We start from the raw sequence: 27,122 nt of genomic DNA, 5'->3' as shown, positions 1-27,122 counted from the left end.
TTGCTTGTTCAGGTCAAAACATAATGACAAGCCAACAGTAGATAGCTACAGTATGAGGGGAAGAACTGATCTTTATCTGTGATCACAATAATTGAAATGAATGGACTGAAACTTGCTGCTTGTCCTTGGGAGGCGGAGAAACCCTTGTGACACTTTACAGGAAATAATTGCGAGTGAGCTGTCTCCTTTCTCAACTGTGTCTGGTATTGTTTACCATGTTTGCAATGATAGTTTATCATAGTGTATCACCATTTGTTAATCAGCAGTTAACCACAAAACACTGCTGAGGCTAATGGGGAAAGATGTTTTATGTTAGACTAGTTCACATGATAAGGGAAAGGTTTTACCCAATGGTAATGCAAGTGAAAATTCAACCTCTGGAGACCATGGGTGTCTGCACAAAATATCATGGCAGGAAATCCAACAGATACTGTAATATATCACTAGGCCAGTGAAAGCTCACATTTCAGCCTGGACCTCAGTGATGAAATTGTTTATGAATGCTTTATACATCAGTTAGAAATCAAAACATTGATAAGAAAAAAGGTTTTCCAGATCGCTGTTCTTCTTCATAATGATGTTTGAAATATATAAACAAGTGTTCTCACTGTCTAATAATCCATCCACTCAGCTATCTAAACAGGATTTTGTTCAGATTATCTGCAAACCTCCACCAAGGTAAATTATCTAACAGGAGGAAGATAAACATAACTTGTAAAGCATTAGGAATGTTTGATTAATATTTAATAAAGCCAGTAGTTACAGTCTAAAATCCCTTTAGAAATATAGCCACATTAGAAAATGGTGTCTTTGCTAATTGTTCTTTTTTGAAACAACTGAATGTATTCCACATTAAACAGTGGCACTATGTAATAGGAATCTGCATCTGGAGAATAATAGGAATCATGTGAAGGGACAATACCACACTTTTAACCCAGCGCCCACATAGATGTACAGAAATATTAGAACCAGAGCCTCACATCAAAGTTAAACTATGAAACAGATCCATTAAGTGTCTTGAGTTAACCTTATTCTACTTCTCAAACAAAACATATATAGTTTTGAAAAGGTTCAGTTTTATTTTGATGAGATCAAAGTTACCAATATGGAGATATATTTGATTTAGAATATAATAATGACATAACTATTCCACTTTACTGGTTTTGTAAATATATAGAGATGAAAAGCACACAGTAATTTATCCTGAGATAAATGCACCTAGTGTATTTGGATCCAAAGTCTACATTCAGACAAACAACGAACTCTTTGCAAATATGCTCTCTGAGCCTTTTGTGTTGAATCTCAGTGCATGCTTTGCCTTTTCAAAAAATTCATTTGAGCAAATTTCAAAATGACAAATCCTTCAAAGGCAAGGGCAGTTGTGTTGATTTTGCACTATTTATTTGTTCATTATAAGTTCATGGTCTGTTTTCATGTCTATTATCATTATCATTGTTGTAAAATCAAAACTATCCAAAAGCACAGCTAAAAATCAATAAGACTGACTCAGCAACAAGTGTGGCCCCCTGCCAGGGACCCCCGCTGACTCAAAGGTTGTACTTACATAGATGTTTAGAAACGTGTGCGTGATCTGTCAGACAGCACTCTTTATTTTACTCTCCTGGATGTCCTGTGATCTGCTGCTATCATGAACCTAAAGCTCCTCTTCTTTTGCGTCCTATTAGCGGTGCTGCTCGTTCCTGCTGAAGTATGTACTTACTGTATGTATTAAACAGCAATTGTGTAGCAATAAGCAAGCATACAGTATTGGCTCTTATTTATAATGTTGCACTGTTTGATAATGGATTTTGCTGTTAATAAAGTGCCATAGAGCTTGTTGTCCATATTTCTGATTGAAAGATTCGGTCGTTGAAATTCTACAAAGCAAACTTTTTTATTATTACGATTTCTTCTGTGGTGCTGCCATTGGCAATGTTTTTTTTTTTTCAGCTGAAACCTAAAAAGCGCAAAAAACACCACCGCCATCATGATCATGATCATGAGCATGGGCCACAAGGCAGACATGAGAAAAAAAGAGGAAGATTTGAGGACATAGTTAACGGTAAATACTTCATAGTGCTTCACTGTAAACAACAGTGAATCTCCACCACACGTGTGTGCAAGTTTTACAAGGTAAGAGATGGGGGAGACAACACTGCTTTATATCTAATGTTAATCTATTGTTGCAGACTTTTTCTTTGAGATCATGGACAGTGGTGGGGATGATGATGATGACGATGACCAGGGCAATTCAGACTGGCTTTATGAAATGCAGGAGCCAGAAGGTAAGAGAATGAACATGAGCATGCTACGCTGGTTTAGAAATCTCTCATTGAAATCTTATCCTTCTCCCTCAATGTTTCTCATCCACCAGGCAGATGCAACCCAAACCCTTGCCTTAACAATGGAGTGTGTGAGGAGAAAGGCAAGAGAAAATTCAAATGTGACTGTCCCAGACCTTTCAAAGGAAAGAAATGCGAGAAAGGTTTGAAAATCCCTTTTCTTCAACCTGTTATTTGACTGCAAACTGGTCATACATGTACAGTAGAAAATGAGCAAAGCAGAATTAATACTACACCAAATTTATTTATTGTGTTATTGTCCCAGTTCCAAAGGTTTGTAAGAGAGGTAGATGTGGGCGTGGAGAGTGTGTGCTGACTTCAACTCCCCCATATTACGAGTGCAAATGCAAACAGCCCTTCCAGCCCCCACACTGCAGACAATGTAAGGCGTATTTCTTCATCTAAACAAGGCAGAATACCTCTGTTATACTATTTCCTAAGCTCACACTCTGTACTGTTTATCTCCAAAGATTCACTGTGTGAGCCTAACCCATGTATGAATGGTGGACAATGCGTCAGGGATGGTAATGACTTTGACTGCCAGTGCCCTCTAGGGTTCAGAGGACGTTTCTGCCATGTTGGTAAATAGTACATCCTACATCACTGTTTACCATTTTTCAGGTTAATGTCATCACAGCTCATAAGTTGTGTTATAATACTGAGGGGGATATATTTCTCAGGTCCAGATGACTGCTTCGTGGATGATGGAGAGTCATATCGTGGCAATGTGAGCGAGACGGATGACGGTGACGATTGCCTGTACTGGAACTCTCACTTCATCCTGGAGAATGGAGCTGATCCTTTCAATTCCTTTGAGGACAAAGACGGACTTGGCCCTCACAACTTCTGCAGGTCAGGAAGAAACTAGATAAGTGGATTCAAACTCCAAACAACACCTACAAATCGCTGGTCATTCATATTTTTTTCTGTGCCACAGAAACCCAGATGGAGACACGATGCCCTGGTGTTTCTACCGAAGAGGGCGCAGGTTGCTGTGGGACTACTGTGATGTGACAGAGTGTCCTGAGCCGACAGGTCAGCTTCAAAACTTTTGACAGCTTCTTGATTATGAGCATGGTTAATAAAAACAGTTGCGCTATCATCTTGTGTATCTTGTGTCCAGGTGAGGTGCCAACCGACGTTGCCCCCTCCGAAGTTGCCCCCACTGTCAGGCCACAACCAACAGAACTTGAACCTGCAGTACCAACCAACCCAGCAACATCTGAAGGGCCCACCGAAGATCCACAAACTACTCCGGCACCCACCGAAGCTCTTCCAACCCTTACACCACGACAGTTTTCATCCTGTGGGAAGCCGCAGCCAAAGAAAAGCATTACACGAATTTTTGGAGGTTTGAAGGTCGCTCCTGGGGCAATACCCTGGCAGGTGTCCCTACAAGTGAGACCAAAGAACACCAACATGCCATTCGGACACACCTGTGGAGGGGTTCTCATTGCCAGCTGCTGGGTACTGACCGCTGGACACTGCATGTAAGCACAATCATAATGACTTCAGATCAGAAAAAACCTTAAAACATGGTGTCATTCTGGAATCATTTACACAGAAAATCTCTATTGAATCATGTGTTGTTTGTGTTTGTGGACAGTGAACAGAAAAAAGACATGCAGGTGGTTATGGGAGGTTTGTCAAGGGATACAACAGAACACACAGAGCAAACCCTCAAAGTGGAAGAAGCTATTGTACATGAGAACTACAGGGAGACGAGTGAAGCTGTGTACAATGACATAGGTGACACGTCTTATTTGATATCAAATATAGTACCATCAATTTAAATTGAATACTGTATGATGAGAGCATGTTACATCTGTATTTTTAATCTTGTTTTTAGTTTTTTTTTTGTGATAATGTTAAATAGTCCATCTGTGTAATGACATGGTGAATTAAATCTGCAGCAGGGGTAGTCCATGATGTAAACATTAACATTTTTAAAGGAGGTATTTTGAGATTATTGTTTATAGAAATGTAACACTTGTGAACTGCATTTCCATAGCCTTGCTGAGGCTGGAGGGTACTGATGGAGTTTGTGCCAATGAGACCCAGTTTGTGAAGACAGCCTGTCTGCCTGATGCCCCACTGCCTGATGGGAAGGAGTGTACCATTTCTGGATGGGGTGCCACTGAGGATTGTAAGGCCTTTTTTTTCTTTTCTTCTTTTTCCATATCCAGGCTGCAAAATATAAGCTGTCATTTTCATTGTTGTTCTATTAGTTTGTTCTAGAGGCTCTGAAGGGTTAAACCATTTTTCTTTTACTTACTTTAAACCTCAGATTTTTATTTTAATGTGAACACTGGAATTACATACATCTTTGGATTGTTATTATATCTGTCTCTATCTAATTGTGCTGCAGCTAACTTTGGTTCCAGCCACCTGCTGGAGGCCAATGTCCTGCTGATCAACCAGGAGAAATGTGCTGAACGCGAAATTTACGGCAATGTCCTAGACAACAGTATGTTCTGTGCTGGCCACCTGCAGGGAGGGGTGGACTCCTGCCAGGTTGGTAGAGGAATCTTTCTTTCTTATCTGAGTGACCAAGTTATCTGAGTCATGTTCTTATCTGGGCCCCTGTTCCCTTATTTCAGGGTGACTCTGGAGGGCCTTTGACTTGTAAGGAGACTGATGCCGGTGTTATTTATGGCCTGGTCAGTTGGGGAGACCAGTGTGGGAGGAAGAACAAACCTGGTGTCTACACTCGAGTCACTAATTTCCTGGACTGGATAAAATCAAAGACACAAACAGCATCTCCATAAGCAACATGCGAGCCACTGTAGCCAAGGGATCGGTTATGAATAGAGCAAGTAAACATCATGATTGTGTGTAGTTGTAACTTTTAATGGTCCCTAGCTGAACCCTTATAGAAAAAAAATCTAATCTGACAAAGCACTTTATCAGACTTTTTTTTGTTGTTGAATAAATTTGCATTGTCATATCATTTTAATGGGTTTTTATCTGTTACATTTGTCTTCAAACAGAAAATCCTCAACTCTGAAATCCACTGTGTATCTGGTTCTTCTGGTGAGCCACAAAATCAACTAAGAACACAGAGATATAGACAGATTAGGGTGGATTCAGTTTTCAGATTGTACTCTCTTCAAAGTGGATTCATGTACAACGAGAAAACAAACTGTAAAAGAGAGATTTAAGTCCAGTGTGCTCGATAGACAGTGTCACTGTTATGTTGCCTCACTGAGTATTGTTTGCTGCAGGGCAGCAGCTCTGAAGGGTCACTGACATGTGAGATGAAGCCATGTCAGTTCTTGAGGGGAGAATTGTACAAAGAACAAGTGAATAGTTCACACAGGGGTCATTTACTCCCTGAGCCTGGCTACACCAGGGTAAACATAAGAGCTACTAAACTGCTGCATGAGAAGCTAGGGTATACAACAGAACAAAAGGGCTGTTTGACAATGTATCTGATACCACTTGATGAAATATTTACTGGTACATGACAACTGCAGACAATGGAAAGGGAATGTCTACACGACCACAGCGAAGTCTAAAAACAAACAAACTATAATTTATCAGCTATTTACTACAACAGGTTATTCTTTATATGGACATGTTTTACATCATATTTGAGATTCCCAACATACAATTTAATGGAATCAAAAATGGAAATAGAGGAGAATTGTTTGTGATGAAAATATAGAGTTTGATCAACATGTCCTCCAAGATCACTCTATATCTCCATCTTTGTTTACAAGACACTCCCATGGATCCTTAATGCAGAACAAGGTGAGAGGCTGCATGTTCAGTCCTTTCACATCAATGCATGGGTTTAGCATTGGGTAGAGAGGCTCTGTGCACTGCACACAGAAAGAGTGGAGGAGAGCCATAGCATCTGCATCATAGAATGACAGCTCCCCCTTCTGGAGATTGGTCAGCACACCCAGCTTTCTGACTTTCTTTCCCACCGACAGTTGCTTCTCCTGGGTATCGTGACATGCCAGGTACTGCCCGTCTCCATGGTAGATGCACCAGGAAGTGTTATTCACCCCCAGTCTGGATGAATTCTGACTGGATCCATCTTTTTTATTGTCGGGCCCAGTGGTCACACCAATCAGCCAGTAGGGTTTCTCCTGGACAATCACTTCCCAGTAGTGCTGCCCAATAGTAAAACTCCCCTGAGCCATGACACTATACTGGGAGTCATATGGCCGGGGGCTCGGAGCCTCACTGCCAGGCTGCCTTCTCCAGCACACTTGCTTCCTGTCCTGGGATATTTCCAGTTTTGGATGGGCTGTCTTGGAGTCCAGAGCAGGAGAACTTAGATCTGCAAATAAACACATACAGTTGGTACACCATTACGAGAATGCGGGGGTTGATTTTAGATCGGTAAATATTTATTTCTTTACTAACATGACCACATTCGTGGAAAGTGTTGGGAAAGAGCCACTGAAAGGTCATCCACCAGCTTTTCTATAGTTCTCAGTTTTTCAGGGTCACACAGATCCTTGTCTACTTCCTGGATTGGTGCTAAATCCAAAGGTTCACTGCAATACAGTAAAAGCCAAAAACAATTAGAGGGCCAAATAGGGCACACAAAAAAATGAAAAAATGAAATAATATACTCACCAAAGATTCTGTGCTGTGATTTTCTGTTGAGAATAAACAGTTCATATAAAACTGCAGTCACAGAAAATATTTTAGCTGCATTTGTAGACTTTCATCCTATCACATCCCACAGTCATTGCATGGTTACCTACCTGCAGGAATCTTAGTTCATTTGTGTCCTGTAGGAGAGATTTGCTGGTGTTTCTCAGGCTATCTATGTCTTTGATCTGGGCCTCCATGATACTCCTCTGGGCTTCTAGCCACTCTGTCATGTATGTCTCCTCTGCATCTATAATCTGCATCATCAGACGCTCATCGCCGTCCAGCACGACTCGGATTCTGCTGTACTTGTCTGAGATTCTTTCCCTGAAATCTGCAGCGGATTTCTAAGGAATGAAAAATTAACATTGTTTAAATACATACATACACACAATAGGTGATTATGTTAGTAATAATTAAGGCAGTTGTCATTTTGATTGTACCACTGTTTGTGTGTACAGTGACTCTAAGTCCTTGATGGCAAGTTCTGCTTCACTTCTTCTCTTCAGCAGTTGGTTCAAAGTAGTCTCTAACATGACCTACAGACAGAAATACAGTAGACCTATAGAAAATTAATACCCTGGTTGAAAAGTAAATAAAGCAGAGAAAATAAAACATGCAAAGGCACTAGTGATATTGACCTTAAAGTGTGCACAAGCGTCTTGGAGTTGAGAGGCTTTGTGGTTCTTGTGCATGCCAACCAGGACACATAAACAGCACACAGGGACCTTCTCCTCCATACAGAAGAGCTTGAGCTCATCACGGTGCTCCTTACACTTCAGAGACAGTGGATCTCCCGTCACCTCCACGACTGTGTGCTCCCTCAGGGCGGACCTCTGCTCGTGCAGCAGGGTGTGGGCCTGGCACAGTGAGGCATCACAGGTCAGACAGGTCCTTATGGCCACTGCAGGTGTCTCTATGCAGTGGTCACAGTGAATGGTTGAAGATGATTTGGACGTCCTCCTTGGAGGTGTTGCCTGTAGCTGTGCTGCTGATAGCTTGTTGGTGATAAAGTCCTTTACTTTGGTCTGAAGACTGGTGTTTATCTCCAGAGTGAGGTCAGAAGGGAGGAATATCTGACACTCTGGACAGAAAAAAGGGCCTTCATTAGGCCCATCTGTTTCCCAGACAGCCTGGATACAGGTGAGACAGAAGTCGTGTCCACATGGGAGCGTCACTGGATCTGTGAAGAAATCCCGGCAGACAGGACACTTCCAGCTTTCCCCAACAGTCTCCATAGCTCTGCTTGCACCTGTATGGCAGCACAGTGTGCTCTGCTCCCCAAGCCCTCTTGCTCATAAATGTTTCAGAGGCCTCTTTTGGCATGTGGCTACACACCACTCGTGCCTCAGTGTCAGGTTACTAATGATGAGTTCTTCCAGTAGCCATTTCACACCATTGACTTTCCAGAGACTACATGGAATGGCACATTTCCAACAAACTAGATTAAGTAAAACAAATGACCTATTTTGTTTTTTCAATGAACAAATAATGGATTTTTAAAAAAAACGAAGGGATTCATTAGAGAAAATTGCAATCAAAAGTTACTTTCCATGAGATTTCAACAATAGGTCAATTTCATCATTAGTAAATATAATGTAAGTATTTACAATGAGGTCAGTAAATGCACATTTAGTTAAGATTAGTTTTGTAAATTCAGATGTACAAAATGTGCCCACACCAATATTAAATGTCAGTTAGCTGTTACCTCCCTAGGTAAATAGCCAGCATAATTAATAAATAATGTTATTTTCCAAACAAACACGGATCATTTGATAAATTCAGATATATAGCCTATATATCATTATTTTCATTTAGTGTTTGTTTTTTAATTCCAGTTGTGTTTAAAATGAATATAATTTACATTTTCATTATAAAACATTCATCCCATACATCCCAATATACAGTAGCCTACGTACGGTAGATGTGTTTACTCTCTGGTTAGTGTCCTCCTACTTCCCATTACTACGTGAAGTATCCGCCCATCAAAAGTAGTATTTCTACGTATGTAGCAGTTCACTTGCGTAAGTCTGCCTCTCTGCACCATAATACATCCATGCTCTGCACGCAAACACATCCCGATATCCTACGTAGAGGTTGTTCGTGAATGCCTCAGTTAATGCTCTTCCCAACCAACGTGGGCTGTGGATGTGGCAGCAAAGTAACGCCAGTCCGGCTGACTACGTGTCCCCTGCAGTGCACTCACAAGTGTAGTTGTGGTGTTTGTATATTTTCGTATCGTCTGGTAAGTAGTCTTTTTCTACAAAGTCTCCTCTGTCTGTTTTGTCAGAGATAACCGCAAGGCAGGGAGGTAGCCGGTCATTGCTAATGCTAGCTAACATTAGCTAGCCGCATTTCCCTCTTGACAGCAGTGGCACTAAACATGCAGCTCCAGTCTGTTAGCATTAATAACCAACTTGCTATCTTCAGTCGCCTCACATATGTTTGAGGTTATTGGTGCGATGAACGCTTCGCCCCTGGTTTTTTACCTAATGTTTTTGCAAATGTTTGTAAAGTAACTTAGCACAGACATCATCATCTTAACTGGGTTAGTATGTCAAGTTCAAGTAAATAGAGTATCTTTGGTTCAAGCAACAACACAGTGCTGAGGAGCAGTGCTGACCACCCTGATGCTGTGTTTTTACAATGAAGCTTAGGCACTCCTCAAATAAATAATGTTTATTATGATATTTTATCTTATGAATTCAATTCTAGCCCATACCTGTCTTATCATATCCTCAGGGTGCTTATCACAGATAAGGTTATTTGCACTGTTAGAGTAACCTGACACTGGTTTGTGTGTTCATCACAGCTGTCCTCAACCATCAGTCTTTGCCATGTTTGCCAGGCTGGCCTTGTGCTCTCGCCTGCCATCCAAAAACTGGCAGTCAAATGGCAGTCGAGTCTCCATCAGAACGTATTCCCAAGCTAAATGTAAGTGTAATCACTCAGCCGGCATCTTACCTGAAGTGGATACCGCTATCACCATTTCCTTGTTGTTATCTATGATGTAAGTTGCATGCTGATGAGTAATAAAATGTGACTAATGTTGTTCTCTGCAGTCTCCCTCCCACGCCCCCATGGGAAGTCCTTTGCCCATCGCAGTGAGTTGAAGCAGGCGAAACGCATTGTAGTGAAGCTCGGGAGTGCTGTAGTAACACGTGGAGATGAGTGCGGTCTGGCACTGGGTCGGCTGGCTTCAATAGTAGAACAGGTACAAACCACTTTTGTTGATCATGGTTGCATTGTGTATGTGAGAATATGTGAAGGCACTACATATGATGAATGAAACTTGAATGTTTTGGTCTTTGTCTGTTCTGTCAGGTGGCCATGCTGCAGAATCAGGGCAGGGAGATGATGATCGTCACCAGTGGTGCTGTGGCGTTTGGGAAGCAGAGACTGAGACATGAGATCCTGCTGTCTCAAAGTGTTCGACAGGCCTTGCATTCTGGACAGAACCAACTCAAAGACATGGTGAATAGTGGTTTTAAATGCAAAATCTGCAAAAAATGTCAGATTAATTTCAGAACGTTGTAGTTTAATTACAATTAAATCGTTTCTTTTCCTAGTCAATTCCAGTTTTAGAGGCAAGAGCGTGTGCAGCTGCTGGTCAAAGTGGCCTGATGGCGCTGTATGAGGCTATGTTCACCCAGTACAGCACCTGCACTGCACAAGTATGTACTCAAAGAATACAAAGAATACAATGCTGACAGTATTTGAGTGGAACATGATTTAATTTTTTTATATTTCTTTACACTTCTATAGATTCTGGTGACCAATCTGGATTTCCATGATGAGCAGAAGCGTCGCAATCTGAACAGCACCCTCCATGAACTGCTGCGGATGAATATAGTCCCTATCATCAACACCAACGATGCTGTTGTTCCACCCCCTGTTCCCAACAGTGACCTACAGGGGGTAAATGTGGGTACTGTGTGAAGGGCACACTGGGAATGCTATAAATGTTGTCCAGAGTTGTGGTGGTGGCTTGCTGAAACTAGCATGCATTCTCAAAGGACGTATGTTTTTTTTCACTTCCATTTAACTTCTTGGACATATAGTTTGAGTTTTACGGGTGCTTTAAATTTTCTCTGTTAATTGAAACTGTGGTTTGCTTAGTTTCTGCCACTATATCATACACAGAGCTGCTTGTGTTATCTTCTTTTGGAAAGAGGTGAACATATGTTGTTTGTTTTGCAACTGAATGGGACTGTGAGGTTTTTGTTGCATGGTAGCAACTGACAAATATAATGTGAGATACAGTGGTTTTGCTTTTGGCTTAATGAAATTTCTCTTTGTATTTCAGGTGATAAGCATCAAAGATAATGACAGCTTAGCTGCACGGCTGGCTGTTGAAATGAAAGCAGACCTCCTTATTGCTCTGTCTGATGTTCAAGGTGCGATAAAGACTTTTTTTGTTGTGATTTGTTTTATTTTGCATGTTAGCATGAATTTTTCTTTTATCTACTGTAGCATAAAAGAAAAATTCATGCTAAATGTTTCCCAAAGGGATTCATCTAACTATTAGATACATATTTCATTTTACTATGATTTTATTACACATTTACCAAAAATAATTTATAGCAAGTTATGGTATTGATAAAGTATTATATTGTACAACAAAACAATAACTGAAAAGTAAATGTAATATTTTCATAAAACTTGTTTTGTCGTTTGTAGAGTTTACAGTTAGTTGCAGTAAATAATTGACAAGTTTAATTAATTTCAGCACTAGCTCACAAAGGACTTTGATTATCTTTTTTTAATCATTTATATGAAGGCCTATCTGCCATGCTCATAATCAGCGTGACTGATTTGGCTCGGTACAGGATTAAAAAGGAAAACAATTTTGTCCAACAGGCTTGTTTGACAGTCCCCCAGGAACAGATGATGCCAAGCTTATTGATATCTTCTATCCTGGAGACCAGCAATCAATCACTTACGGCACTAAGTCCAGAGTTGGCAGTGGCGGCATGGAAGCCAAGGTCAGTATGACAGAAAAAAATATTTGATGTGACAGTGTAAACAGTGGTGAGTGGGTTGAATGATGAAAAAGGTATTCTCTGTGATTTTGACTGAATCAGGTGAAAGCAGCCCTTTGGGCACTGCAGGGTGGGACGTCTGTTGTCATTGCGAATGGCACAGATCCTAAAGTCACGGGCCACGTCATCACAGACATCGTGGAGGGGAAGAAAGTTGGCACCTTCTTCTCAGAAGTGAAACCTGCAGGTAATGTGCAAAAACATTGGGATATTATATTTTACTCACTAGTGTGTGTGTGTATAGTTTTATATTTGATATATGGGTTTTTGACACCACTAGGCCCAACTGTGGAGCAGCAGACAGAGATGGCCCGGCATGCAGGCAGGACTCTGGCCTCCCTGCTCCCTGAACAGGTGAGTTTCTTATTACATAACTGTGGTTTGGTTAATTGAAGTGAAGTTTTAAAATAACTGTGTGTGAATACAAGGTCCACATTTCTTGAGGCTTGATTTCAGCAGAATCATAACCAATATCAAATCAGTATTTCCACATGTCTTCTTTTTCTGACACAGTGAAATACGATTTCTTGTTGCTACTGATATGTGAAGGCTTAATTCAGCATTTTCTTACATTTAGCTGGTGTGGTAGCAGCTTTATTTACTCTGTGAGTCTCATCTGTGTTCATAATATTAAATTGTGTGTGTGTTTATTTTTCCAGAGAGGAGAGATCATCTGCTGTCTTTCTGAGCTGCTCACTGAAAAGAAAGATGAGATTCTTAGTGCCAACCGGAGAGACATGGAGTTAGCAACAGTATCAGGTGTGTAGTCAAAGAAAAGAGACACCTTAATCCACAGCTGTATGTCACTCAAATGTCATGGCCTGCCTATCATCTGTAGCAGGGGAAATGGGCATGAGGAGTGTTGGGAGTAGACTTTTTATGGATGAGCATGGTTCTCACTCCTGATTCAGATTGCCTCTGTTTGTGGAAAGCATAAAGAATTTCTCTGCCTGGGATAATACATGGTCAATATTTCCTCATAACTAAAATGTGTATCCTCTCCAAGGTCGTTTCTCCCAGGCTCTGATCGACCGCCTGAGTTTATCAACTGCCAAGCTAAACAGCCTGGCTATTGGCCTCCGTCAGCTGGCTGTGGCCTCCAGGGATAGTGTGGGTCGGGTGCTGAGGAGGACCAAGGTGGCCAACAACCTGGAGCTGGAACAGATTACTGTTCCCATCGGTGTCCTGCTGGTCATCTTTGAGTCGCGGCCTGATTGTCTCCCACAGGTCAGTGAAGCTGCTGGTTTGGGAGACTTCATGACTTTGTCCTTAAAAACTATGCACTCATTTTCACAAATTTAATTTTGTGTTTCAGGTGTCGGCTCTGGCTATTGCCAGCGGGAATGCTTTGCTTCTGAAGGGGGGTAAAGAAGCTGCCCACACTAATAAAATTTTACATCAATTAACCCAGGAAGCACTTTCCATTCATGGCGTGGCTGATGCCATTCAGCTGGTAAAAACTGACACTTCATTATCTAAACACAGTTTGAATTTTACAACAGTATCTCAGATGATCTCTGATATGTTAAAATCTATCTTGACATACAGGTGAGCACACGTGAAGAAGTTGAGGATCTTTGCAGACTAGATAAGATGATCGACCTGATCATTCCAAGGGGCTCGTCCACCCTGGTCCGTGACATCCAGAGGGCAGCTAAGGGTATTCCTGTGCTGGGCCACAGTGAGGGTGTATGTCACGTCTACGTAGACCAAGATGCCAGCATTGACAAAGCTATTGATGTTGGTATGTGTTTCTTTTTAAAGTTGGAAAAATGTGTTGATGTTTCTATTTCTGTTGGTTCGGTCAAAAGTGTTTCACATGTAAAAGTACCTCTGGATAAATATCCTAACTTGTGTTTTATTCTAGTCAGAGACTCCAAATGTGACTACCCTGCAGCCTGTAATGCCATGGAGACCCTCCTTATCCACAGAGACTTGCTGCGAACTCCTATATTTGACCAGATCATTGATATGCTGAGAACAGAACATGTAAGAAACACTTAGAAACACTTCCAAAATTCGGCACAAATATTACACATAAAATCTGGGTATATTATACATTTTGCTGAATGTTTATGCTCTTGAAAGGAAGTGTCATTTATTTCATGTCATTAAATTATTCTTTATTTATTTATGATTGTTTTATTCATCTGTTTATAAACCACAATGTTATTACTTTTTCTCAGGTGAAGATCCATGCAGGTCCCCGGTTTGCATCCTATTTAACCTTTAGCCCAAATGAGGTGAAGTCCCTGAGGACAGAGTATGGGGAACTGGAGTGCTGTATTGAGGTGGTAGACAGCATGCATGATGCTGTGGATCACATCCACAAATATGGCAGCTCCCACACAGATTGCATTGTTACAGAAAATGAAGAAACAGCTGAACAGTTTCTGCAGCAGGTGGACAGTGCCTGTGTCTTCTGGAACTCCAGCTCTCGCTTTGCTGATGGCTACCGCTTTGGCCTAGGTATGTACAGTGTCAGGCATGGGTTTACTTCTTGATGCTATCTGAAAATATATGAGAGTAATCAGAATACACTATACCTATTGTAATTAGATCTGACCTATCACTGTTTTTCAAATGAGTTAATTCTCCAGTGCTTATTTTACAGGAGCTGAAGTTGGTATCAGTACGGCACGGATACATGCCAGAGGTCCAGTGGGTTTGGAGGGGCTTCTGACCACCAAATGGATTCTTCGAGGGGAAGGACACACTGTCGCTGACTTCTCTGAGCAAGGCAGCATGAAATACCTTCATGAAAACATCCCTGTGCCCCAGGGACATTTTAGTTAGGTGTTCAACCAAAAAGCCATCTAAAGGAGTCAAGATAACTGCTCTCTGCCCAGTTTATTCAAAGGCTTGTGTCTGCCAGTAGCACTTCATCTTTTTAGCTGCTGCTTCATCACCAGTGTAAATCCCCCATGCTGATGCAGGGAGCCTGCCTGCTGAATGAGGCCAATCATACTGGACAAACAAGTTCCTGGTTTTGTGAACCTGTGCATTAACTTCAGAATCTGTTTTAAGAGATAAATAAGACAATCTCCTGACCGATTCTTACATAATATACAGACAAATATATATATGTATAATGTTAAAGTGCAAAAAAGTAAGTATTCCGTTATGTGTGTGTGACTGTGACAGGTGAAACTCTCTCATCTGTGGGGTTGGTACGGTTTTTATAGTTGCAGAAGTAAATCATTGGTCCAGCTGTGATTTTCTAACTTATTTTTCTACATACAAACTCTCCCTTGGTGCTTTTGTAATTTACTGTAAGTGGTTTGTCAGGATTTTGGTTCCGTTTTATCTTGCTGTCCTTTTTGCACAGATGATTTAATAAAAACTTTGTACAGTTCTTTACTCTTGATTTTGTGTTCTGTATCTGTCTCAAAAGTAAAAACCTCAGATGCATTTCTCAGGCCCCCTTCTACTCAAATAGTTGCTATCCTTAGACATAAACTAGACATAATTGATAATACTAATGCATTTTATCCACAAGACTGGTTGATGTTTACTACAGTGGATTTTCCCAGATGTCTTCAACGCAGCACTGGTGACGTAGTGGCTGTGGGCGGAGCCGGACACCCAGCAGTACTTGCCCCGGACACCGGGCAGACTCAGCTGTCACCTGTGTCGCTACTGAAGATGGCAGGAAACAAGTCTTACACGATAGTAGAATACTTCGGCGGGGATGATGGTTACCGATGTGGTTACTGTAAAAATGAAAAGGGAAACTTTTCTCATGGTAAGTGTCCAGTGAATTACTGAAGGCACAGCCAGACGGCACAGCAGAACTAGCGGATGCTAACGAGCTAGCTCCGTCTACTTGCTGGACTAGAAACCGGTTTTGAAAAGAGTGCTTGCTAACTTTGTGTTGGACTGTAACTTTAATCCTGATGGAAATTTGACTGAGATACATCTGATATACTGACTCTAGTAGACAGTTTGTGCACAGACTAGTTAACGTGCTCTTGCTGTTACTTGGATGGGATTCAGTTTATTGACGTAAGTTAGCTGAGTGTTTAGCCTTTAGCCTCGTCCAGCATATCTGTTTCACCCTGGGAAGGAAAATAAAACCATCGCAGAATGAAATTATAAACAAGACATTTAAACAAGACTGAGCGTCTGTTGTTGCAAAGCTATTCTTTGTGGCAGTATTGAATTACTCAAGGCTAACACTGTAACCTTAGCAGATTAACATTATGGCTTGTTAACATCTCTATTAGCATCTAGCTAGTTTCAGTTTCTAACGGTGTATAATCGATGCATGAGTGGAAAACAACGCTGTTGCTCTCCACAAACGAAAGTGCGGATGCCTTTCTCTGTTTTGGGAAACCCGTGTTGTGACCATAGGTTCTGACACTGGTCAAGGCCTGCAAGTGTGATGTGAACTGCGGAAATGCAGATTGGGCTAACGTGTGGTCAGTCACAGTAGTGTTTTAACGTGGATACTTTACAGCTCATGGAAAGAGCACTGCGGTTTTAACTACAACACTTCTTTCATACTTTTCTGACTTGACTTAGTTTTGGTAGTGTGGCTGGATTGAAATGTGGGTGACAATAGAAACTCGAGTCGAGGTGTGAGCCAAAGCACAGCATAAATATGAGACAGAATATGAGACAGTGATTGCAACATGCTGAAACACAAGACGGTGTGTTTACGACATGTATGTGATATCAGCAGACTGTGCAGCTTGGCTACTTCAGCAGCATCACAGATAAACTCACACTGATAGGCTACACTTCATTTCTGATTCATGTTTGGCCCACACTTCTCTAATTTGATCTAATTTGATGGATTTGGTGCATTTCTACTCCTGGTTGAGTGTAAGCAGATGAGGAAACGGTCTGTCCAGCTGTAATGGAAATCCTCTCTCCCTGATCCAGTTGTTGTGAGGGTTGGCCAAGGCTTTTTTCCTACTGAACAAGAATGCAAATACAGCCAATAGACAAAGTATTTAATAATAAAAAAAATCTTTTCACATTTGCTCATGATTCTCACACTGCTAGGAACAAAAACATGCCACTTGAAAAGCTTGATCATAAATGATGATGTGGAAACAACAGAATGGTTTTTAACATAACTGTTGGTCAGGAAGCTTTTAAAAATAAATTTCAGGCTTGCAAAAGCATATAATTTAATATGAAGTGTTTCAGAAAATGGGAAACTACTAAAACAGTGAAAGCTCTCAACCTGTATTTGCATGTATTGTGTCTTAGCAAGCTCCAGTCCCCTCCACTCCCTCCCCATTGTACAGCTGTATATTTTATGAAAAGAAAAGGAACCTTGATGTATTTCCAAATTTGGCATACTGTCTTGGGTTAATTCAGGGTACAATTTCAATAGCCTGCAAAAACCCTGTTGTGCCAGAATTGCACAAAAAGGTCACACAGACCACACAATCACCAGCTATGAAGGTTTATTAGCGTTCTATTGAAAATGGGAGCAGACGGTTTAGCAGAGCTTAAAGGGCACTGAAGTAAAAAAGGTTGTACTGTGTGTTCCGTCTATCATTTGTAGAAATCCTGGGCCATTGTGACTGCATTTTTAGAAGACTGACTTCGATACGGAGCTATAAAAAAACCTGTGTAAGAAGATGGGAAGGGATTTCCTTTGCAGGAAAGAATAGTTTCATTCAGTTAAGGTAAGAAAGTGTGAGACAGGTTGACTAAAATTAGACTGCAGGCAGTTCCTGGTGAAGTCGATGAGTGATGGGGCTCAGAGCCTGCAGACGGGAGTTGCTGTCTAATCTAAGAGTGGTAATCATGTTACATCATGTGGACATGGCAGGTTCTGCAGAAGACAGAAGACTTTAACTCTGTGTGTAACTCTTGTAGAGGGTCAGTAATGATGTTAAAAGGTTAAAGCTTCCCTCTGTAGATAAAGGTTCAGTGAAAGTGCACTAGTTTAAGCCACTGGAGCAGCCTAAACAATCAAGCCACATCAAACAAACAGTCTCTTTTACTGTGATTTCCTTATATTATATTCTGGCTGAAATGTTTTTATTTTCATGGGAAGATGCCCGAAAACAGTCAAGAAACCTACTGAGAGGTTACAATACTGTATATTCACGCAGTGTTTTATGTTGTACTGTTGACTTTTCCAAACAGGTGCTCGGTAAGATAATGTTTTCCTCTCTGGAGCAATGATGTTATCAGCAGTATTGTTACAAAGCAAATGAGACTTCACACAACAGAGCACAACACCTGCCCTCCTCTGTGTGACTGTGGATCAGGTGAATGAGCTCCTGATTGTATCATGATGCACTCACATCAGGCTCACTTGATTTGATCTATTGTATTGTACTCTAGAAATGTTATCTTTTTTTTATTGAGTACCATAGTTGTTTTTGATTAACAGCAATTGGACTTTAGCTTCATTCCACTGGCCTTGCCTCATCGTTCCCCAAATTTAGTCTGTTGTAAGTTTTTAGGATGTTCTGTTCAGTCAGTTTATCAGTTTTAATGTGGTTTGAAACCGTAAATCATCAATCAATATAAATGTTTACACTGTATAAATGATTTACAATCTGTTCAGCTTGGTTGTGGTTTCTATTTCTATGTAGTTTATTCAATGTTTCCTTTCTATGCAGAGCCCCTTAATTAGTGGTAGTAACGATAAGACCTCTCAAAGTGTTTTTCTGTCCTTGAAGAAAACCAGGCGTCACACGGCTGTGTCTGTGGGCCTCCAGTCACATACTGTCGCACCATTGAATCACACAGTGTTGGCCTTTTGTCTCTGTGGACTCGGACTGCTCATCATTCCCCTGGGACATGGAACATTATACTCGGTCGCAAACCAAGTGTGTGTTGTGTGAACTGGTATACAGCCAGTTCCCTCAGTTGTTTTAGATGTAAACTGATAATGATCTTGCCATAGACTTGGTTGGTGTGTGCGCATGTGCAAACTGTGTATATAGTTGCAGAAGAAAAGGTCAAGAGTTGAGACAGGGAGCTCAGACCCCAGTTGTGGGAAGAAAGATCCAAGCTGCTGTTGCTACAAATAAGAGATTTATTTCCATCGGGGGCCTTAAAGCACTGTGGGAATGCTCTTTGGGGGCCACTGTGATTAAGCTAAAACAAAATATGGTCTTTCCGCTAGACACCCAAGCTGCTTGTTTACAATTACATCTTAATTATGTACATATAATTATGTAGGCTATGCTTCCTTGTTTCGCCCAGGCTGGTTTTGTTGTTAAAAGTGCAAAAATGATAATGATGATAAGTAAAGAATTGTAAGTGTAATCAGTTTGATGTTTTAAAGCAGTGATGGTGTTTTTTTTTTTTAACACTTTATTTATTCATTTTCAAAACATCAAGGGACATAACAACCCAAACAATTACCCCCTCCTTCCCACCCCCCTCCCCCAAAGCAGGTTAGAAAAAAAAGGGTGAAAGCTGTACTCTATAGTCTATAACAACAGTTTCTATGGCCACACGTGACTGTATAAAATATACTTTAAAAAATTACAGACAAATAAATATTCAAACATAGACAGGGTATCGAGGTGTCATGAGGGTCTTCTCCGCTGTGTGATATGATCAAGAAATGGTTGCCATATCTGATGGAATCTGTCTGATGTCCCTGACAGCTCTGACCATTTTTTTCCATAAGGTATTTGAGAGCTCTGTGAGCCATGCTTCAAAACTTGGGGATGTATCTTTGTTCCAGACTTTTTAAGAATAAATGTCTTAGCAATAACCATCCCATACTGTATTGTGTTTTGTTTTCTACAGGGATGTGGTCTCACACCATGACAGTACAAGATTACCAAGACCTCATAGATCGAGGATGGAGGAGGTGAGTAGCTGTGTTCTGGCTATAAGGACCTTTTAAATTTTGTTTTGTTTTGTTTTAAATCAAATCACTGCTAATGTATTTTTACAATTAAGGGTTTTCATGTGTCCTTTTTCAGAAGTGGGAAATATGTCTACAAGCCCATAATGAACAAGACATGCTGTCCACAGTATACCATCAGGTAATGGTATTTTACCCATCAGAATTTCTTTACCTTTGATTTAGAACTGAGAGGAGCAAATTACAAGGAACAAATGAAGATGACTCATATGATAAATGTCAATGAGATATTTGTGTAACAGCATAAATATGCATATTGCATTGTTAACATTTACCTTTGTGCTCTGTGTCAAGGTGTCATGCACTGAAATTCCAGCCTTCCAAATCCCACAAGAAAATCTTGAAGAAGATGAGCAAATTCATTTCCAAAGGGGAACTGCCAACAGGACAGGATGATGGTATCTTTGTTTTCATATGAAAAAAAAAAAAAACTTGCATCAGCTGTAAGTCAACACTTTTGCATTGATAGATAATCCATCAACATGTGCATCAAAATGAATGGCTGAAAGTACAGTTGGAGTCAATGGGCACAGACTGATGGTACCGTGGTTCTGTAGAACACATTGTCTGGTGTAAACAATACTGATTTCTTTGCCTTGTAGGGGAACCAATGGACTCTGTGTGTGAAGAATCAGGTCCACGCGAACCAAATATAGTCTGTCACGCTGAAGTGAAATGTCCTGCTGTAACAGACATTCAAAAGGAAGTAGCAGAGTGTCCCACTATCACGGAAGTTCAGAAGGAAGTAGCTGGTGCTGCGCCCACAGGCTCAGAAACACCAAGAAAGGATTCAGCGTCTGTCCCAGATGGAAGGACATCAGCCACAGCTCCTAAACCTGGTAAGAAATCTACTTCCCTTTCAAATGCCTGGTAATGATGCACTGATTATTATACACCACCCCTGACTATTATCTTACTTAGGAAAACTCTTCATATGATTATAAATGTATTAGAGCTGCAGTGATTAGTCAATTAAAAAGATCATCAAAAGCTATTTTCATGGGGCGTCGCGTGGCGTAGTGGTTGGAGCGGGCGCCCCATGTATAGAGGCACAGTCCTTGCTGCGGTCGGCCCCGGTTCGAGTCCCGCGTCGGGCGCCATTTGCTGCATGTCATCCCCCCTCTCTCTGCCTCCCCGTTTCCTGTCTGTCTCAACTGTACTATCTATGAAGGCATAAATGCCCAAAAAATATACTTAAAAAAAAAAAAAAAAAAAAGCTATTTTCATTATCCCTCAACAACATTTTACAAGCAAAAATGTCTGCTTTTATCTTTGGTAATGTGATAAAATCATGATTTTAGGAGAAACTAGTCTTAAGTTGCAGCTGTGTAAGAAGTAGTGTAATGCAAATGAGAGCTGGTTCATGCAGCCTTATTATGAACATGACATCTCACATGATATATCACTCGATTAATGAGTTATTAGAGCAGAAAGAAGATGTCCCAAGAACATGATGGTCAGCTGATAAATGGAGTTGTAGGCAATGACAGCTTTGAATACTTACACCAATCATCAGTAGTGTTATTAATCTCTCAGGAGGAGGCTATTATAGGATTCTTAAAACCAGGTGTTATGCTTAATGCATCATTTACTACATAGTTATTTTAGTAAATGTCTTGTATCTAGTAACAGATGGAGCTTTTAATGTACAGTTTTACTCAACTACACTAAATCAATTATCCAATGGTGCGTTCAGTATTTTGTTGAGATTACTGATGGTGATCATAAAAGGGTTATGATACAGTATTCATACAATGATGGTGGGTAACTAAGGTTAGCATTAACAGCTGTTTACTCACCAGTTTAGGAGAAACATTGTGAGAGAAGCATCAAACTTCATTCCTTCACTTACAAACTGTCTCCAGAGGTGGTTTGCTTCTACTTTGGTCATTTCCTCCACTAAATTAGCATGTCAACCAGTTTAGCGGTTGGACTGTCTTGTCAATTTTTTGATACCGAGTCACTGTAGCACCCAGGCTGCACTGAAGACGTAGCCTTACTCAGATGTGTATGACCTCTTGTCTTGTTAGAGTTTAGAATTTAGAGTTTAGAGTTTATTTATTTAGCACACAAATTTCAATGGTGCAAGGAGGGAACGAAGCCGGTTGGCTTGTACATAGGTTCCACCCCTATAACAAATTACAACAAGACAAATTTCAATGGCTAACAAATAAACATAAAAAGGAGATAAAGTGCATACATAATCAATGTTATGTGAGCAAAAGAAAACAGAAATGAGAAAAAAATAAAGAGATAAAGTGCAAAATAATTCGGTAACAAATAAGGACAATAGAGATAATTACAAAAAATTAATTAATTAATTAAACTCATAAAAGGACAGAGTAAGGATGTGGGATATGGAGAGAGTGAAAGAGAGAGAGGAAAGAGTGGGAAATTCAAGAGAAATTGAGATGTGTTTTTAACTGCTTTTTAAAAAGTGAATAAGAAGAAATGGATCTTAATGAGGGAGGTAGTCCATTCCAAAACATTGGACCTCTGTATGTCATATTAAACTGATGGTGTGATGTGGTAAATATAGAGTAAGATTATTACTGTGTCTAGTGCGGTGATAATTGCACAGACATAATCGCTGAAACTCTTGGCAAGACTTGTAAGTAAACAGCTATTGATGCTTATGCTGGTTATGTTACAATACCACAACTTAGAAACGACCCCTTAAAGAGGCAGGTTATATAGCCACAATGAAATCTGCTGAGTTTATTCTATGATTTCCCATCCTGAGTCGTGCTTATTGTCTATGACCAAGTAGCCTCATGGTAGCTGTTGGCTGCTGTCTTTTTAAATTATGCATTATGGATATCTGATATTCTGTAAAAGTGTAGCAAGGGTGACTCTAAACGTTGTCACTGCAGCTTCAGTGAAATTGAAGAAACTCACTTGTAAAACTGCCACTATAGTTCTCTACAATAACTAAAGGACCATTGTTTGCCAGAGGGTGTCACTGTTCACCTTTAAAAGGCTCGGCTGGGCAGCAGGTTCCTGAATGAGGCTGCAGTGTCCTCAGTATTTTCAGGAGTGTGCCTGGTTTGGGTTTATCTGTCATGTTCTCCTCTTTACTCTCCAGTACAGGATATCCTCACAGTCAACTCGCAGTAATGAATTAATAACACTCGTCGTGAAGAGATAATAAACTCCCATTAGACAGGAAGCAGCACTTCTAACAAATGTTCATGTTTCCTCAACCACTTTTCACCCACTTTTTGTCCTCTCAAACATCTAATGAGAACAGGACCCATGCTCATCAGTCAAAAGACAATGACGGGCTGTATATTGGAGCAGGAAGCTCAGTGCTGGCACAAGTTAGCCAAGATACAGGTATAAACATACTGTACAGAGAATTTCAGCAGTGCCAGTGTCGCTCTGCTCTTCCACCTGTATCAGCACCACACGCCTCCTGCTCAGACATTCAGAAATAACAGGCTGTTTTAGGAGGCGAGCAAAGAGGAAGCAAGGAGGATTTACAGTGTTGAGCCAGAGGTTCTCCACACCCCCTTATTCACCTCCAACAGAAAACACCTGGACATATCTTTCCTGTCGTTTTATGACTGAAGCGCTTTATAGCTTTGGGCAGGTTCCAGGTCTAGTTTGAGAAAACATGGCTCCCCATCTGCCATATATCGTACATAAAGCCAGAGGTAAACATGTACAGAAGGACATATGGAGCATTGTGTTTTGGGAAGGTGTGTCGGGGTCTGCTTTGTAGGTAAATCAAAAGTGGTGAAACCTGTACGGATTTATTTGTAGTCCACCTTGAAATTAAGATCAGTCTGGATGAATCCAGGGAACTGGATTTATTTATTTATTCATGAAATACAAGATTAAACATTTTAATTGCCCAAACGGGACTCATTTTGTTGAATCAACAGATGGACTAAACGTTGATTTTTGTCAGGCTTTTTTTTGGAAAAGTAAAAACTGTGTTCATCAGTATGCTGCTGGTGCAGATTGTGGTATTGATTTAAGTGGGGGCATGTTGGCGGGCGAGCCAAATGTGTGGGTTTTGTAGGAAGCAGAATGGTAGCAGTGATGGTATTTTAAAGTCGGCTGAGTAGACAGATTGGTGGCGTATAGTCCCGTTCCCATAAAATGTCACTGCATCCACCTCATGCTAGTATTTCAGCGGCTGCTTATAGGCAACGACATCCTCCTCCCACGGTAAATTAGTTTTGTGACTCTGCGTGTTTACATGCAAGAAAGCAGTATGTCACAATTGGAGCCAGTTTACTCTGATTGTGAGAGTCATATTTGTGCCTGGGGAAGCAGGGAGGGAGAGTGTCATAGCTTTTATGAAGTGCTAACTGCTGGAGCGGGAGCATCTGTCTTCCACAGGAACTGATCTGTCACACTTTATCTTAACCATGGCTGCATACGCTGTCCTCAGGAGTACCTGTGTCTGTGTGAGAGTTAGAGAGCGAGAAAGAGAAGTGTGTGTGTGTGTGTGTGTGTAGCGAGCGTGTGATTACAGGGTGAGAGGCACGTGGGCAGATTGATCGTGGATAAGGTGGATCTGTTTGTGGCCAAGTCAGTGTGATGAACACAGTCCAGACACTAGTTGCTCTTGACCTTGCTGTGTTTATTCTGACAGGAAAACCATTTGACCAAGCTATAACTCCCAGAGTTGTGTGTTTATATCTGGGAAACGCTTCCCTCGTTCAGGGCCTCCAGCTTTTTTATTCTATTGAATATGATACAGTAATCTAGCGAGAATCAAACTCAACCGCTAGCGAGAACTACTGAAATAAAATCTGCACAGCTCTCTAACTTTGTCCCACTGTTCACAGGGGTAGGAGCTGCCTTACGGGTCGACAATAAAGGTCCTAAAACTTGAGTCAGCTGAAGCAGAGCGTTGCCAGTGAACCTTGGCCAGTGCCAGAGTTTCCCTCTCCGCTTGTCAGGACCGGGTGTCCCTCTCTTCCTTGTGACATTGACGGAGGAGAGACTTAGTCAGTGAGCTGATGGTGGTGGCTGGCAATAGGACAAGCAGGAAATGGCTCTCGTTTCCTTATTGCTCCAAACAGGATGTGGGCGTGTAAACTGTTGACATGGGATGCCCGGGGAGCTGGAGGGCTTGGCAAGAGCCCAGGAGGAGGTGGTGGTGGAGGAGGAGGCAGCAGAAGCATGAGGAGGGGGACTGAGAGAGGGAAACCGGGAGAGACCGAGTTACTTCTCTGTATGCTGGTGTTAGCAATGTTGAGAGAGGAGAAGAGGAGAAGTGTATAGTGTGTGTTCTGTCAGGAGCAACCTGAGTTGTGGCGAGCAGAGCTACCAATTCAAATGCCCATGAGACACCTTTGGATTCATTATGTCTTCTGCCCCCCTGTTTCTTCTCTTCCTTTCACAAATCTGCACTAGCTAGCTGCTAACTGCTTGGACTTAACTACCACAGACCATATTGTTTTATAGCCTCCTAAGCAATGATGTAATGTAAAGACTATTGGGGCAGGGAAACAAGAAAATGACTTCCATAGGGCTCTCCCTGTTGAGACTGGTTTCTTCGGCAGGGGGTACACTAAAGCAAACATGGCAGCCCATTTTGCCCAGAGGGGGTAGGGGAAAAATCCATCAGAACCACGGTGCAAGGCTCGCAAAATCTGTCCCGAATTTGTGACTCATCAATGCCAGAAGCTGAAGTTACCACTTTTCGTACCGCTGTGTTAGGTCTCCTTTAGGAGGAGGCATAAAAGCAAAAGTTTTTATTCACATCCTAAAAGTGGTTAATGAGCTATTTCAGGAATTTCTCAACCTCACAGACACGCTCATCCCCTCCTCCTCTGGCTTCTCTCTCGAGCTACAGGGATGGGAGCAGATCCTAGCCGTCCACCATGTCGGAAGGCCAAAGACTTAAGGAAGGAGCGACGTCTTCAGAAAGAGCAGATGAGGCAACACGTGGATGGGGTCCCCTCTATTGTCTCTCCTACCCCAAGCACTCCCACCCAGGCCAACCAAGCCAAAACCCTGGAAGATTTCATCGATGAGTCATTGCCTGACGACTCCTCTCATTGCCTTGAGGTGAGCAGAAATACAGAGTAGCGCTTTCTTTTCTCCTCTTATTTGACTTGGAATAAACATTAGCCAATTATGACGATTCCAGCTTTCATTAAGAGATGGTGTTGTTGGGTTAGCTCTCTGTCTCCTTAATGTTTGGATTCAGTCAGCTTAAAAAAATTGGTTTCACAGAGCCCTCTTCCCTAGCCCCAGTGACTTCACCATGTGTTTATATGTGCTGAGAGGATAGCTGGCCAGGGCAGAGTGGAAAAACCACCCCTTCCCAGTACGAACTCAACCAAATGACAGGCACACCACACAAACTGGGTCGCGTTACCCTGCTGATGACATTAAAACCACAGCTCCCAGCTCAGCCGGTAGAGAGGACATGGAAATGAAATTTTGGCAGGAAGCAGAATGATGTAGAAAGATCCTTGGCGAAAGCCTCAAGCTGAGGTTGGTAGTGTAACGTCATTCTTGGTCTTTACCAAGATTTGAGCCAGATGCAGTGATGAACCAGGCTGTGTCTGTCTGCGCTCCCCAGCCCCTGAGACTAGACCAACACTTCCTCCCAGTCAGCTCTTTTCAATTGGATTAATTTGTTTGCCTGCAATTATGGTTCAATTTCACTAAGTGGGCATAAACACAAGGTTATCCTTTGCAAATGAAGGTTAATTATATATTTTTTAAGTGAAATAGTTGAGAGATGCTTGCATTTGACGCACGTGGCGTTTATTAAAGAATATGTGGCAAAAGGATAATTCTGATGATACGCAGCTTAATCAGTCTATGTGTGATGCTGAGTCTTGGCTTTCTCAACTGTTGACTGCGTTTTAAAGAAGCTTTCACACCAGCACCGCAGCATGGATGTTTACACAAGAGCAATTAAATGCAGTGTAGCTCAGTTTCACCATAAGCACATCTGTTAAACATATTTCACACACGATTTGACTGATGAGAAGAAGATAACCTGTGACATCTTTGAAAACAAATACAGGCAGGAAAAGGAAACTCGGTGATTAAGCATCTCTCTGCCTCGGTGGCGCCGTAGGCTCACCTTACTGTGAAACGGCTCACTTACAATTTTTTTCTTATGACATGTTTGTTGTAGAATCTGTTTTCTGGGACGCTGATGAAGTAATTAAAATGCAGAACAAAGAGATAAGCGACAGTGGCAGGTGAGGCTGGTGCAGATGTGTGTACAGTCCTGAAGTTACCTCTGTCCTGGGCTTTAAATGCAGCTGTGGTTTTACTGTCCACCAC

The 27,122-nt window shown here is 41.4% G+C and overlaps 4 protein-coding genes across 12 annotated transcripts in view; 3 read left to right on the top strand and 1 right to left on the bottom strand.

Moving 5' to 3' along the window:
* The first annotated feature begins 1,574 nt into the window (after nucleotides 1–1,574).
* On the top strand, nucleotides 1,575–5,298 carry LOC146973744 (factor VII-activating protease). Its single transcript, XM_085800611.1, has 13 exons — nucleotides 1,575–1,708; nucleotides 1,951–2,062; nucleotides 2,190–2,285; nucleotides 2,375–2,485; nucleotides 2,608–2,724; nucleotides 2,813–2,923; nucleotides 3,023–3,194; nucleotides 3,280–3,377; nucleotides 3,466–3,832; nucleotides 3,949–4,091; nucleotides 4,354–4,488; nucleotides 4,711–4,856; nucleotides 4,943–5,298. The coding sequence occupies exons 1-13, from the start codon at nucleotides 1,649–1,651 to the stop codon at nucleotides 5,108–5,110; spliced, it is 1,836 nt and encodes a 611-aa protein (XP_085656737.1). The 5' UTR covers nucleotides 1,575–1,648; the 3' UTR covers nucleotides 5,111–5,298.
* A 146-nt stretch (nucleotides 5,299–5,444) lies between these two features.
* LOC146973743 (tripartite motif-containing protein 14) lies at nucleotides 5,445–8,365 on the bottom strand. The gene is made up of 6 exons (XM_085800613.1): nucleotides 7,595–8,365; nucleotides 7,397–7,492; nucleotides 7,067–7,300; nucleotides 6,936–6,958; nucleotides 6,720–6,853; nucleotides 5,445–6,633 (listed from the first exon to the last, which is right to left on the bottom strand). The coding sequence occupies exons 1-6, from the start codon at nucleotides 8,189–8,191 to the stop codon at nucleotides 6,035–6,037; spliced, it is 1,683 nt and encodes a 560-aa protein (XP_085656739.1). The 5' UTR covers nucleotides 8,192–8,365; the 3' UTR covers nucleotides 5,445–6,034.
* A 698-nt stretch (nucleotides 8,366–9,063) lies between these two features.
* Nucleotides 9,064–15,350, top strand: LOC146973742 (delta-1-pyrroline-5-carboxylate synthase-like). Of its 4 annotated transcripts, none has more exons than XM_085800610.1 (17): nucleotides 9,064–9,198; nucleotides 9,766–9,887; nucleotides 10,016–10,167; nucleotides 10,278–10,427; nucleotides 10,523–10,627; nucleotides 10,719–10,871; nucleotides 11,260–11,350; nucleotides 11,814–11,938; nucleotides 12,038–12,182; nucleotides 12,276–12,349; nucleotides 12,655–12,754; nucleotides 13,002–13,222; nucleotides 13,311–13,448; nucleotides 13,544–13,739; nucleotides 13,863–13,984; nucleotides 14,182–14,464; nucleotides 14,610–15,350. In XM_085800610.1, the coding sequence occupies exons 2-17, from the start codon at nucleotides 9,791–9,793 to the stop codon at nucleotides 14,789–14,791; spliced, it is 2,334 nt and encodes a 777-aa protein (XP_085656736.1). In that variant the 5' UTR covers nucleotides 9,064–9,198; nucleotides 9,766–9,790; the 3' UTR covers nucleotides 14,792–15,350. The 4 variants fall into 4 exon arrangements, with proteins under 4 accessions (XP_085656736.1, XP_085656733.1, XP_085656735.1 ...); XM_085800607.1 differs by having other exon boundaries at nucleotides 10,719–10,877; XM_085800609.1 differs by having other exon boundaries at nucleotides 10,719–10,877; nucleotides 13,544–13,743; nucleotides 13,867–13,984.
* A 235-nt stretch (nucleotides 15,351–15,585) lies between these two features.
* ate1 (arginyltransferase 1) overlaps nucleotides 15,586–27,122 on the top strand; it is a 52,481-nt gene continuing 40,944 nt past the window's right edge. For 3 of the 6 annotated variants that reach the window (XM_085800606.1, XM_085800605.1, XM_085800601.1), the window contains exons 1-6: nucleotides 15,586–15,740; nucleotides 19,733–19,796; nucleotides 19,912–19,974; nucleotides 20,148–20,251; nucleotides 20,456–20,692; nucleotides 25,669–25,883. In XM_085800606.1, coding sequence (XP_085656732.1) covers nucleotides 15,641–15,740; nucleotides 19,733–19,796; nucleotides 19,912–19,974; nucleotides 20,148–20,251; nucleotides 20,456–20,692; nucleotides 25,669–25,883 — 783 coding nt within the window. In that variant the 5' untranslated portion in view covers nucleotides 15,586–15,640. Of the gene's footprint in view, nucleotides 15,741–19,732; nucleotides 19,797–19,911; nucleotides 19,975–20,147; nucleotides 20,252–20,455; nucleotides 20,693–25,662; nucleotides 25,884–27,122 lie in introns of all 6 variants that reach the window. The other 3 variants (XM_085800604.1, XM_085800603.1, XM_085800600.1) reach the window with 1 other exon arrangement.

This window comes from Trachurus japonicus, chromosome 15 (genome assembly GCF_045865225.1).
Source record: "Trachurus japonicus isolate A0001 chromosome 15, Traja_1.0".
In the NCBI taxonomy this organism is placed as follows: domain Eukaryota; kingdom Metazoa; phylum Chordata; class Actinopteri; order Carangiformes; family Carangidae; genus Trachurus; species Trachurus japonicus.
The sequence above is the reverse complement of the archived record's forward strand: the minus strand, read 5'-3'. Positions and strand labels throughout refer to the sequence as shown.

Excerpts from the sequence above, each read along its gene's own strand:
- LOC146973744 (XM_085800611.1), top strand. The coding sequence starts at position 1,649 with ATGAACCTAAAGCTCCTCTTCTTTTGCGTCCTATTAGCGGTGCTGCTC. Across the intron at positions 1,709-1,950 it reads TGCTGCTCGTTCCTGCTGAA|CTGAAACCTAAAAAGCGCAA; the intron begins GTATGTACTTAC and ends TTTTTTTTTCAG. Across the intron at positions 2,063-2,189 it reads ATTTGAGGACATAGTTAACG|ACTTTTTCTTTGAGATCATG; the intron begins GTAAATACTTCA and ends CTATTGTTGCAG.
- LOC146973743 (XM_085800613.1), bottom strand. The coding sequence starts at position 8,191 with ATGGAGACTGTTGGGGAAAGCTGGAAGTGTCCTGTCTGCCGGGATTTC. Across the intron at positions 7,493-7,594 it reads ACGCTTGTGCACACTTTAAG|GTCATGTTAGAGACTACTTT; the intron begins GTCAATATCACT and ends TTCTGTCTGTAG. Across the intron at positions 7,301-7,396 it reads CACTGTACACACAAACAGTG|AAATCCGCTGCAGATTTCAG; the intron begins GTACAATCAAAA and ends TTCATTCCTTAG.
- LOC146973742 (XM_085800607.1), top strand. The coding sequence starts at position 9,791 with ATGTTTGCCAGGCTGGCCTTGTGCTCTCGCCTGCCATCCAAAAACTGG. Across the intron at positions 11,939-12,037 it reads GTGGCGGCATGGAAGCCAAG|GTGAAAGCAGCCCTTTGGGC; the intron begins GTCAGTATGACA and ends TGACTGAATCAG. Across the intron at positions 14,465-14,609 it reads TGGCTACCGCTTTGGCCTAG|GAGCTGAAGTTGGTATCAGT; the intron begins GTATGTACAGTG and ends CTTATTTTACAG.